Source organism: Salvia hispanica, chromosome 3 (genome assembly GCF_023119035.1).
Source record: "Salvia hispanica cultivar TCC Black 2014 chromosome 3, UniMelb_Shisp_WGS_1.0, whole genome shotgun sequence".
Taxonomy (NCBI): Eukaryota; Viridiplantae; Streptophyta; class Magnoliopsida; order Lamiales; family Lamiaceae; genus Salvia; species Salvia hispanica.
In genome coordinates, this window is record NC_062967.1 from 43,192,333 (window position 1) to 43,205,974 (window position 13,642).

General features: G+C 37.1%; 1 protein-coding gene across 2 annotated transcripts; it reads right to left on the reverse strand.

Annotated features, from left to right (window-relative positions):
- Nucleotides 1-293: 293 nt before the first annotated feature.
- LOC125212843 (cation/H(+) antiporter 18-like) lies at nt 294-7,256 on the reverse strand. 2 transcript variants are annotated; one of them, XM_048113118.1, is made up of 3 exons: nt 7,142-7,256; nt 2,889-3,099; nt 294-2,669 (listed from the first exon to the last, which is right to left on the reverse strand). In XM_048113118.1, the coding sequence occupies exons 2-3, from the start codon at nt 3,078-3,080 to the stop codon at nt 447-449; spliced, it is 2,415 nt and encodes an 804-aa protein (XP_047969075.1). In that variant the 5' UTR covers nt 3,081-3,099; nt 7,142-7,256; the 3' UTR covers nt 294-446. The 2 variants fall into 2 exon arrangements, with proteins under 2 accessions (XP_047969075.1, XP_047969074.1); XM_048113117.1 differs by lacking the exon at nt 7,142-7,256 and having other exon boundaries at nt 2,889-3,106.
- Nucleotides 7,257-13,642: the final 6,386 nt, after the last annotated feature.

Genomic DNA, 13,642 nt, shown 5'->3' on the forward strand with positions numbered 1-13,642 from the left:
TTACTTTATTCTCTCATTCTTTCTATTTTCCTGCTTTATTCAGTCTTTACTTAAATCACTTAACACAAATATTTTTCTTAATTTTCATGCCGAAACGAAATGTCTCTAGCACAAAGAGACGGAGTATGAGCATGTCCAATTTTGATTCAATCTCTAGTGTGTACTACTTCTGAGGTTGTTACGTTCATTCAAACACGATTTACTGCTTTGTATGTAATCTACGTATTTCATCATTTTTGTTACTCCGATAGAGGTACATTGATATCCTGAAACACTATTTTATCACAAAGAAGTTAATTTGTTTTCAACCCGAAAATATATACATGAAATACAAGATTACATTAATGAAAAGAACAAATCTTGCTACAAACTCCTAAACAAGATAGTTCGCTGCTTATTCACAACCTTTATCTCACACGATTGATCAACTCCTCACATCAAAGCTTTCATTCAGAATCATAGTCATCCATTCTCGACGCTGCCTCATCTTCTTGCAAAGACTTCAACGAATGCCCGCTCAACTGGCTCCGATACTGCTGCATCACCAGCACCGACGCCGTCGTCGACAGCTCCGCCGAAATCAGCAGATTCCCAATCGGCCCCAGCTCCGGACACTCACTCTTCTTCTTCATCGCCGCCGCCAGCTCCCCCTCCGAAATCCTCCCCACCAAAAACAAATTGCAACTCTTATGCGCCCGCATCACCTCCACCGCCTCCGCCGCATCCTTCACCACCGCCTCCTCATACTTAATCGACCCGTCCTTCCCCGCCCTTTCCTTAAAACCCGAGATGAACTCCTCGTCGCCCGACCTCGACTCGAACCTGTCAATATCATCGCTAATAATATCCACCTTCACAGAGCTTCCGCCGTGCGATTCTGCATAGAATCGCATGGCGTTCAACCTGACGCCGGGGTGCTCCGCCATGAGCGCCCCGTACGCCAGCGCCTCGCGGTCGTCGGGCCCGCCGAAGAAAAAGGCCGTTATCGCGTAGTCCACGTTGCTGGCGGGGACGTGGGCCGCCCCGCCCAGGCCGCGGTCCACAAGGATCGCGACCGAGCAAGGGGCCCACTCGAGGACGCGCCGGTTGACGTGGCGCATCTCCTCCCGAGTGGTCTCCAAGTGGCCATCGAGCCTCTGGTGCTTGTGGAAGGGCAGCACGACCACAGAGGCGCGCTTCGCCTCCGCGGCGCTGCAGATGTCCTCGTGCATCGTCGTCAACGGCGAGATGGCCGTGGTCGGCCGGATGGACACGTGGCTGAGCTGCTGGAAGGCCTCGAACGCGACGACGACCTGCGTCGAATCGGTCGCCTTCTCCTTGCTGAAGAAGGGGATCCCGTTGTTCCTAGCCTTGTGCACCATGAGAATCGCGGAAGATCTCTCGGAGAGCTCGGTTAGGTGCATTGCGTAGACGCGGAGGCCGCCTCGCCTCCCCGTCCCGCGCGAGACCTCCATCAGATTAATCAGCGTAGGAAGCGTCCGGGTGCTCTGGAAGCAAGCCATGATACGTAGTTGTGTATTGCACTCCTTTCTCTGGATGGTCCTGTGCTTGTACTCGGCCGTGGCCACCCGAGCCGGCTTGTATATCGCTATGACCACCGGCGTGGTGATGAACGTTGTGAACAAGGCCATCAGCACCATGATAGCGAAAGCTTGGTCGTTGAGGACTCCGCGATCCTTCCCAATGTTGAGCACGATAAGCTCCACAAGTCCCTTCGTGTTCATCAAGAAACCGAGCGTGAGGGCCTCCTTGAAAGAGACCTTACACAGCATCGAAGCCACCACCGTGCCAAAGATCTTCCCCGCGCACGCGGTGCAGATCACTAGCACGAGGAGGCCCCAAGACTGCGCGCCTTGGATAGTGGCTACGTTCGTCTTGAGCCCGCTCGAGACGAAGTAGAGCGGCAAGAAAATACCGGAAACAAGATCCTCAACCTTCTCCACCAGAGCCCCAGCGAGCGGGCCTTCTTTCGGTACGAGAACACCAACCACAAAGGCTCCGAACAAGGCATGGATTCCGATTGTGTCCGTCACCAGTGAAGCCGCCAGTACAACACCTAGAGTAGCGCAGACGTATATCTCGTCAACCGGCTCGCCCTCAGGGCATCGGCGCGCCACCCATTTGAAAACAGGTGGGGCCACCAGGATGCAGAGAAAGACGAAGGCGAAGCCGCATAAGAAGACCCATAGAGAGACGAGAGGGGAGCGGCCGGTGCCGGATAAGGCGATGGCAAGAGCGAGTAAAACCCAAGCGGCCACGTCGTTGACTGCAGCAGCGGACATGGCCATCCGGCCTACGTCCGTTGTTAGCAGCTTCAGCTCGGCCAATATGCGTGCCAAAACCGGGAAGGCGGTGATGGAGAGGGCGACGCCCATGAATACGAGAAAGGGGGCGGGCTTTGCATCGGAGGAGATGGTGGCTTTGAAGGCGAATGAGGTCCCGATTCCGAGAGCGAATGGAAGGGTGATTCCTGCCAGAGCGATGCTCATGGCTTTCTTCCCGGTGCGTTTGAGTGATTTTGGATCTAACTCGAGTCCCACCAGGAATAGGAAAAATAGGAGACCCAAATTGGCAATGGTGTCTAGAACTGTGAGGCTCTTGGCTGGGAATACAGCATGCAAATATTTCTCGTTGCGGCCTAAAGCTGATGGCCCTAGTAGAACTCCACCCTACGCACATCGTATCAAGTTAGTAACTGAAACGTGAGGCCTACTAATCATTTACCGTATGTTATATTAAAATTGAAGAGAAAAGTGTGCGTGTGTGTTGTCCTGGTAGAGTGATTAATTTCTGCGGCCAAAGGTCTCAGGTTTGAGTCCACCATGACACGGCCTTTAAATTTCTGTTCATTTATCAATTAAAAAAATATGAAGAGGAAGAAAACATACTATGATTTCAGCGATGACACGTGGCTGGCGGAGTGGGCGGAGAAGATAAGCAAGGGCTCGGGTGAGGAGCAAGACGAGGCATATCTGTATGATGAGCAGGGGAAGCGCGTAGTGAAGAGGATCGTCGCCTTGGAATACGCCGTTGGATGTCGCTTTCATAGGCGTTATACATTTGGTGGCGTTAGGAGCCATTCTATACACTTACTTGCACCTACACCAAGTCATCACCAACACACTATATCAAAGAGTGTTATATATAACGCTTAATGGTATGAGCTTACAAGAAATTAAGGGGATAAAGAAAAGTGTTAGCAAAGAATGAATAATTGTCATATGGTTTATTTTGACTCGAATTAGTACGTACCTCCACTAGTTCTAGCCTTAATTTACAAGAAATTTCCAAGGAAAAGTGTGACACGACATGATCGATTATACTATATCTAATTATTCTTACCATTGATTGCCTTCTTATCATTTTCTATTCAAGGTCCAGGAAAAATTGTACACATATTTGGAATGTTAGTGGGGAAAGAGTGAAAAAAACGAGTTAAGTTTTACTCAAGAAACAATACTGAATTACTAGTATTGGATTGAATAACTGAATTCATTGGATTGATTTGTTTGATACATTGTACATGAGTATATATAGGACTCTAGACATAAATGTTTCTAGGAACTATACTACACAATAAATGTTATTCTATTTTCCAACACTTCTAGGAACTCAATGCCCCCCTTTCGCTTCTTTTTTCCATGTAAAAAGGGCCCAACAAATGTGAAGTCCCCCAAAAGTGGATCTTCATCTGGGTTTCCCCCGGCCTCGTAATACCCTGGATATCCGGAATGTTCCCCCCTCAAAATTTTATTCCATGATAAAAAGGTACCTTTGAACCGAACAACTGGGGTTCCGCTTCAAGATGGTAAATTTTTGTGGCGGTGCATGAATTGACTTATCCCTTTTCCGCATATTTTGTGCCCGGGGTCCTGTGTGAAAGAAAAACCCAAACAAACCCTTTTGATCCCTTTTCCACCCAAGTTGAGCTTTTTTTTGATTTGAAGTCCATGATTAACAAAAATCGGGTGTCTGGGTTTGCAATCCATCATCCCGCCCCCAAAGATCCAACTTTTTTTTTTTGATTTAAAAAGTTTCCCCTTCCCTTTGATCTCAAGCCCCCGGGTTTTAAAAAAGTACTTACCCCGGATCTTTCATTTTTTCAAATTCCGTGGCCAAATTTTTTCTTGGGCTTCATTTTTTTCGCCCTTCTCCAGAAAATCATGTCATCAACATAGATTATGAGACATAAAATTTTTCCCCCCCCTTTTTCTTCATAAAGATTTGTGTGATCCTTTCTTTTTGATAATCATATTTTTCCCTTTTGCTTCTAAATTTTCCCAAACCATCCCTTCTGGGAAAGGCTTTTTTAAAAAATGGGTTTTCCCAAAGGCTTTTTTCCCCTCTTTAGTCTTTTTTCGAAACCCGGGGGAACCTCCATGTAAACTTCTTTTTAAAATTCACCATTAAGAAAGTTTAATTACATAAAACGGGTGAAGACCAATCTTTGCTTTCGAATAGGGGTAATCCCTGAAAGTTATTTTTTGGGGAGAATGTCTGAGTAATCCACTCCATATGTTGAAACCCTTTTAACCCACAAAAATGAGCCTTTTTCTGAGGGAACGCCCGGGGCCCCGTTTGATAAAAAAAACCCATCCCAACCCCGTTCTCGTTTCCCCTTTTGGGGAAGTTGACATTTTTTCCATTTTTTATTCCTCCCCGGGGTTTTTAGTCACCATCATTGGTCCCTCCAATGCTTGTTTTTTAATGTTTTCTTTAAATTAGGATTTCCTCTTCTCCATGGGGGGGCGTTTGGGGCCCTAAAGTTTTTTTAAAATTTTGCTCTTGCCACCCCTTCCCCGGATATTTTGACCTTCCGTTTCCGTTTTTTGGGGGTGAGTACCGTTTGGGGGAATTCCCAGTACTTCAAAGGGTCGAATGTCTTGCCCATCTATAATCTCTTTTCTTTTTTCCCGAGCAACATTGTCGCGATATTAACGAGTTCTCAAAATGGTTCCCTAATTTCCGGAAACCGGGATCTGGGGGGCCCCCAAGTTCCATAGGTTGGGGGGCTGGAGTTTTGGCCCAGGGATGTGGGCCTCCGGTGGACCTTTCATTTGAGGAGGATTTTCGGGTGGGAACCAACTTATCGAGTCAATTTATTTTTTTCCCGTCTCCCCGGCTCGGAATTTGGGTGGCGTAAAAGTCGGCCAAGAAAGTAATTTCTTTTGGGTGAAACTTCGGGTTTTTTTTTGGATTATAGCACCTATAGCCTTTCGATGAGCCCCCTCCCCTGAAAACACACTTATCCCCCAGGGGGGAGAATTTGTTACGCTCATGTTTGGGGAAAATGGGCAAAAACCGAAAAAGAAGATGCGAGGGTTGAAAAGGGAAGGGGGGAAAAAGGGATTTTAGACATGGTGGGGTAATTTTTTGGGGAGGATTTTTAAGGTTTGAGAATTTTGGTGGGGAAGGGCGATTGAGAGGGGAACAAGATGTGGGTACGGCCGGGCAAAAAATTTTGGGGCTTTGGAATCAAAGGGTAAGGGGTCCAAGGTTTAGTTGCATTTTTTTCTCGGGCCTTTTTTGTTTTTTTCGGGAGTGTAGGACAAAAATGTTTGATGGATAAGACCTTTTTTTAAAACAAAAAACTTTCATTTTTAAATGTTGGGCATACTCTCCCCCAAATTTTCGGACCAAGGGCCTTGATTTTTGGGTTTTAAAAGGGTAAAAATGGATAGAAATCGGGGAATTTTTAAAAAACATTTGATTTATTTTTTAAAAAAAATATACCCAAGACATGGGGTAATCATCAAAAAAGGGGCGAAAAATCAAATCCCTTTCCCCCAATCGGCGAAGGGCCCCAAACAAACGAGGATTAAGGAAAAAACATAATCAACTCTAGTATTTCAAATTTTAAAAAAATTGTTTGGGGTTTTTTCCAAAAAGCATTCCCACATTAAAAGCAAAGTTTTAAGAATTCGGAAAAAAAAAAATTTTAAAAAACTCAAAGGGAAAGGGTGTCCAACCGCCTATGCCATAACCACATTTCCCTTGTGGGTTTTGAGCCAACATCCCTCTCCCCGGTTTTAGCTACCTGGGCACTTTTTATAAAACCCCCGGTATTCGGTACCCTTAAAAAACATCCCGGCCCAATATCCCCAGAAAACAACATGATACCATATTGGATTGAATAACTGAATTCATTGGATTGATTTGTTTGATACATTGTACATGAGTATATATAGGACTCTAGACATAAATGTTTCTAGGAACTATACTACACAATAAATGTTATTCTATTTTCCAACACTTCTAGGAACTCATGTATCCTCTTTCCAATGCTCTTGGGACTCATGTTCTCTCTTTTCAACAACTAGTAGTGGTTACTTATAAATGATTTTGAAAATTAACCAGTGATTCATAAGCATGTGGATAATACGAGTTTTCGTATTACCATTTTCTAGTTGTCAGTCCTATGTCATATCTTATGTGATTAATAAATGTGATCTGAACCCAATATTAATGGTCACATATTACAATATTGGTTATCAATCGACAATTCAGAATGGATATTTTTAATGACGATGTTAATATTTTATATTTTTCTCATGAAATGTTTCCTCTAGTAATAAGCTCGCGAAGGATTTACCTAATCATATCAAGTAATCTATTCGCATACACTAATTAGTTATGCAAAGATCGAACTACCCAATTACTTTACTCGTACAGGCAATTGGCCAACCTAATTTCTGAAAATCAAAATTTTCTATATTCTTGAAATATAGTAATTCAACGGTATATATCACGTTCCCGACATCTTTTTAAATTAAATAATGACCCAAAAGAATTACGTGTATAAATTTAATTAGAAACGTCCAAATTCTATGTTTTTGAAATACTAATATTTTTTCTTATCCAAAGTGTCACAATTCCGCACTAAGGAATCCCGGAATATATAAAATACTATCTGATAATTAAGAAGTGTATCTTTAATTAAAATAAATAGAGTTGAATGAAAAATAAAATATACTGCAATCATGGGAGAATATTCTCCACGCAGAACATGGGAATTTCCATAAAAGGCTGTCACCTAAATATCACATGAAACTCCAAAAATTCCATAACTGGCTCCTCTCACACACACACACATACACATTTCTATAAGTATATATATAGATATTGAGAGAGAATTAGAAACCTTAACAATGGAAATGTAGGGGAAAGACTGCACAAGACTTGCCCCTTGATTTGCTGAAGGAAAAAGGGTAGTGTTCCAATGATAGCGGAAGAATGATATATTATGCTTAGAGATAGAGATAGAGAGAGATGAGTAGAATTGCTTATCAATTAAACTGCTACTTATAGAGAGGGAGAGAAGTGGTCTTGCTAATCATGCACTAAAAAATTAACATGACTTTTGCAATTGTTTAAAAGGCTGTGTTTGGATAAACCTCCCCTTTTAAATTGAACCCTCTTTTTAGTCAACTTCGATATTAGTACCAAATTTAGTAAACACATTCTATTGTGTTAAATGGTTTTTTTTGGTAAATACATTATCCTTGCATTATGGCGGTTATAATATAATAATAAAATATTTTTAAAATTACACATAGCGATGTTACTCCCTTTGAAAAATATAACATTATATCATGACTAGTGGAAATTGTCTCATTTATATCACAATTCAAACATATATCAGTAAACCATGAATATAAATATATAGTAAGAACATAGATAATGGACTAATCTCCAACAAACCTTAACGCGACACATATACAAATCATATAAACATAGAGGACATAAATGAAGGCGGTGAAAAACTTAAACCTCTATCAAGTCAACTTTTTTTTGTTTAGTCTTCAAATTTATTTCATAATTTTTCATAAAAGTATTACTCCATATAAAAGATAAGAGCAACATTAATCATCTAAATTACCTAAAAAAATATTTTCGACTAAAATTTAGAACATAGTCTGTAATAATTTTTTATGCGTCAACTTTGCATATAAATAACAATAATTACATGCACCACACATAAATAATCGATATGCTTAACAAGTTGAGCTTATGAAATTGTTCAATTCAAGCTATTATACGTAATGCCTCGTCGGACTGGATCACATAATTGCCTCGGAGTCTCGATGGAATATATAACTCCATAATTGAAGGTCATAAATTGAAATTATAAATATATTAGGTGAAATTGAACGAGTTTGTCAATGCACCTTTACGTATAGCTAGGGGTATTCATAATTTGATTAGGCGGAAAATTGGGTTTGATTTACTATTTGATAAAATATAATTTGGTTTATCTCTGATTTTAAAAAAAGGTAAATCAAACCAAATCCTAAACTATCATCTGTTTGTGGTTTTAGGAACGGGTTGCTAAGTATCATCTGTTGTGGTTGCTAAGTATCTTAAATTGCTAATGGCTAATTATATTGTCAATAGTCTATGTTATATTCTCTTCGTCCACTCAAATAAACCATTTTTATTTTTGGAAATGTCTCACTCTAAAGATACATTTCTAAATATAGAAACATCAATTGCTTTCTTTTTTCCCTCTCTCTTAGTTTATTCTCTCCACTTAACTCACAAAACAACACTACATAAAATCCGTGTTGTTATAAAATGCTCCACTTAGAATGAGACGGAGGGAGTAGATGTCAACTTGTTCGAAGTACATTTAACATTGTTTGTTTTGATTATTATATTTAGTTTGTTTTTCTACATTATAAAATGTTATTGAGATTTTAAATTTCACAAAATTAATAAAAATCAAAGCTTGATTTGTTCGTTTCCTTTATAACTTTAAGTAATGAATAAAATAACAATTCGATCTTTGATTTTATGAATTTTGTCAAATTTAAAATCTCAATAAAATTTTTGAATGTGCAAGAATCAAAATAAGTAAAACTCAAAACGAATAATATTAAATGTGCTTTGAACGAGTGCGGTGCTTATCATTTCCCTGTTATAACCATATTTAATAGGTCATTCGGTTATTGGTTAACTGATAACCGAACTGATTATTGGCGAAAATTTACAAATTACAAATAACTTAAATATACCAATATTTTTGTTAATTTACAAGTATTATCTTTTTTCTTTCACCTAGATTGATAAGGGTGTTTTTGCTTATCGGACGTCCGATGGCCTTTAAGCTCAGCGGCCATTTGGCTCGACGATCAGTGGATCTTCGTGCTCGAGCCGCAGGAGATTTTCTCGGCAAACTTCGCGTGAAGTGATTAGGGATTGTAACGATAAAACACGATAAAAGAGTAGGAAACTTATAATTCATTCATTGATTAATGTCTAATGATTAGCAATATTTCACACATATTTATAATGCGTGGGATACAATAATATCCTAGTGAAATAGATTCAATCAAATCTAATACTTCATCAAACCCATTATAAGCTATGTATATTCCCTTTTAGGTCATCCTATATATCTCACTTTTATTTCATCCCCTTTCAATTTTTTTTTTCTGTACTTTTTTCTCTTTATTTAACCGCTAAACATCACCGTTAAAAACCTGTTCCCACAATAAATATCTCATATGTCATGAGACAAAGAGAGGAAAAGATATGATAAAATAGAATATCCTATGGATATTCTTTGAGAGAATAGGTGGATAATGGTCGTATCATAAATAGAAGGTTTAGTACAGGTAGAAAAAGTGTAATTAATTAATCCTTTCACAGCAATACGATTTGACCGGGAATCCAGCTGAATCACCTGCAACTTGGGTAGATTCAGTTAGCCATGGTAGCACGTCTATGCAGTATACATCACAATAACTAATTTTTATAATTGTTGATTAGTAAGTTTAATAGTACAAGTCAATGATGTGATGATGCACGATCTGTCGTAAACAGGGATATTCAGTTCATTAGATTTTGGGTCAGTCCTACTTAATTAATTACTCCCTTCGTCCCGGCTAAAATTACACATTCCTTAGCCGACACCGAATTTTATGAGTTATTGATTAAAGTGTTTAATTGGAGAGAGAAGAGGTGGTATAAGCATTAAAATAGAGAGAGAAAGAAAGATAAATATTTTAATAGGAGGGGAAAAAATGGTTGAGTGTATTAATTGGAGAGAGAAAGTTTCCAAAAAAGAAAATGTGTGATCATAGTTGGGACAAATTAAAAAGGAAAACGTGACATCTTAAGCGGGACGGATGGAGTATATTATAAAATTTTTGTAAAAAAGTTTCAAATACTCTTCTAATACGTCTTTATAGAGTTTTTCTATTTCAAAATAATTAGTTTAAGTTAAACAACCGTATTTCAGATTAACTGCCAAAGTATATTTTCTTATCAACCACTATTTTCAAATAATAAATAACCAAACAACAATTTTCGCTTTCCAATCATAGAGCTCTAAATATCAATCATTCGCCGCATTAAAATCATTATCCATAAGAAAAAATTAATACACTTCATACATGTAGGAAATAATAAAAATTGAAAACTTAAAAAGAAAAAAAAAAAAAACACCCCCTAATGTCTTTCTTCCATCTCAAATTATTGTGGCCTTTCCCATTTTTTAAATATTACAAATATTGATGTAGCTACCAAGAAGTGTTAGCTATGAGTTCATATTTTTAAATCAAGAGATTGATCATTCCATCAATTAAGTCATCCAAAAATATAATACTACTATGTTTCTAAAATACCAGTTAAGATCGAACTAATTTTCCCGTAGATAATTAAGTACTCGAAGCTATATCACTTCTCCATATTCACTTTTTAAACTAATGAAACATGTTTTAAATATTCACGTATGTATAGAATTTAAAGTTGTCAATAACCGAGAATTTCCTTAATAATAATGTTGCAATCTTAATAATGGCGTTTTAAGAGAAATGTATTTATTTCATTTGGTCAAAATTCTGATATGGTATTTTATATGATTATATTTGAGGAATACCTTTAGTTCATAATTGATGGGTGCATACAGATAGAAGATGCAGTTGACATGAAATTATTAACATTTTCGAAACGAAATGGTGCTGCTATTCGTTTTCAACCCGAGAGAAATTGGGGTTGGGCCGACGCATAATTTGAGAGCCCAACTAAGTAAGCTTTCACACAAAATATTGTTATGGAGTATTAAAATATCTACTAGTACTGAAAATTCTCCATTTTTTCATTTTTTATAAATAAATATTATATAACAACACGCCAGTTATATTATATTGGGCTCCAAAACAAAGGATGAGCCCCACACATCAATATGAACAAGTGAAAATGATGGACCCGGTGTCAGAATGAATAAGTGAAAACAAGGAATCAACTCTAGTGTTATTTGAGTTATTTGAACAAGGAAACTGCTCTGATGTCATTGATTGATTGTATTTCTTGCTTATGATTCTAATGTAAATCATCCATTAAATAGGTATTACAATCAACTATACAAGGAATAACTAGAGTATCTAATAAATCAAATAAAATTGGAGTTGAATCTGCTATGATACCATCCATTGTATTTCTTGCTTATGATTCTTCTGTAAATCACCCATTAAATAGGTGTTACAATCAACTATAGAAGGAATAATATTAATCCATTTTTATCAGTATCAAATCTACTATAAGAGTATTATTGTGATTGATTCTTAAAATATTTTCCTTTTCTAACAATATTATTTATTATTTACTTCCATAAATGTAAGATTTGTGACTTGTTGGACAAATTCACTTATGTGGAAATCTAATTTTGGTGTGCTCTTTTCTTTATCCTCAAAAGAATCGGAACTATTACCACAAATTGATTTTGTTTTGAATTACAATATCGAATATTTAATTATTTTTGCATGCATTAAATCTATCAATAATAGGAAGTGCGAATGTTATCAAATATGTATGCCATTGCTAAGAAATTCTTGGCTAAGACTCCTCTAATTATTTTAATTAACTGTTAATTTTTTTTATAATGTGAACACGAATTTCTTGCTACTCTATTTATTTTTATTTGAGGCGTATTGATAAGAATTAAAAAGAGAAAAGATCTTTCTAAATAATTTACCACTAAATTACAAATATCCCACATCTCCTATTTCCATATAGTGTTCTTGTAACACCCAACTTTTGAACCCTAATTTCGAACCAAAACCCTGTGGAATATATTTCTTTTAAATGTCGTTACATTAGGTAAATAAATGAAACTTGTCGTAAAATATTCTTGCTTTGATGATTGCCTTAATTGAAGTTATAATTGTGTTGTTGTGTGAATCCAAGCTTGTTGCGAGTCGAGACGTCGGGAATAAAGTTTAATACTTTTGTTCTCGAACGAATAAAATAATTGTTGCTTAAGTGCTTGGAATAACATTAAGGCACTACATAAAAGGTTGTACGTGCTTGAATTGTGATATTAAAATCACAATTTTAATTCGTTAATCTCTGTTCTTAAGGACTATTAATATGACTCAGTTCCGTGTTGAGGACGAATTTAAATAATACGACGAAAATAGTCCAAAATAAATAAATGCAACTGAAGTCTTCTTCTTTTTTTTACTTACTTACAATCTTTGGACCTAGGAAATTAAAATAAAATAGGCTTTGGGCCATAAATAAGTAAGTGTAAATCTTATACACTAGTGAGTCCAATTGATCAACCCTTTTTTTTCTTGAGCACCAAGATTCCACCCATTCGTGAATCGATTTACAATTAAACCTAATCGTTCTTTCCATAACCGTTTCAAAATTTTCCATCTACATTGCTCTCTCTCATACACGGTTTTATAAATACTAAACCCTAATTTAATCTGCTATATATAACAACACTACTCTTTCGCAATTCACAATCATAGAGAAATTGAAGAGAGTAAAGATAGAGACCGCAGAAGAGGAGAAGCAGTTCCGACTCAATCTCTTTCTCGTCAATTGTCAACTTCCACCAAAGATAATTTAGGTAATCATTATCACACCTTCTTTCTCTCCTTTCTCGTTGCAGCACAACAATTCAAGGACTCTCCGTTCCTCAGGATTTTCAAGAAGAACGAGCCTACTTCTTCCCAATCCCAGGTTCAGTGAAATTGTACGTTACTTTACCCATCAATTGTAAATACCTTAAATTATAAATATTAATGTAATACACTGTGAAAACATAGTTTACAAAACCCCAAAGAGAGATAAAATAAATCATGGCTTTATCATAATTTTAGTAGTTTTAGTTTTACAGAACATCACTAAAGTACGAAACAATGCCGAATCATATCAGTGAAGTAATTAATTACTATGCACTAAATGTGGTAGTTAATTTTATGATTTACTAATACTATTGTATTGCACTTTTTTATATTTGACTAAATTTTTGTTAAATTGTAACTACAATTTATAGATTTAAATGATATTACAATTTAACAAAAGTTTAGTCAATTATAAAAATTACAAATGGAATATTAGTAAATCACAAAATTGACTATCACTACATAATAATTATTACCTCACTGATGTAACGATTCGGTATAACCTCGTACCTAGTGATGTAAACACGTTATGGAATTAGCCTTCAATAATAACTGTGACACTAAAATAGAGCCATGAATTTTCATTTTGTGTCTTTTACTAGCTAGAGTGTTTTGTAAACTAATAATTTTTACTGTAAATGTTTTCACAGTTTATTACTCCAGCAACACTTTCCATTTTGGTCTTTTCTTTAAAAATAACCGTTTTCAAACTTTCTATTTTT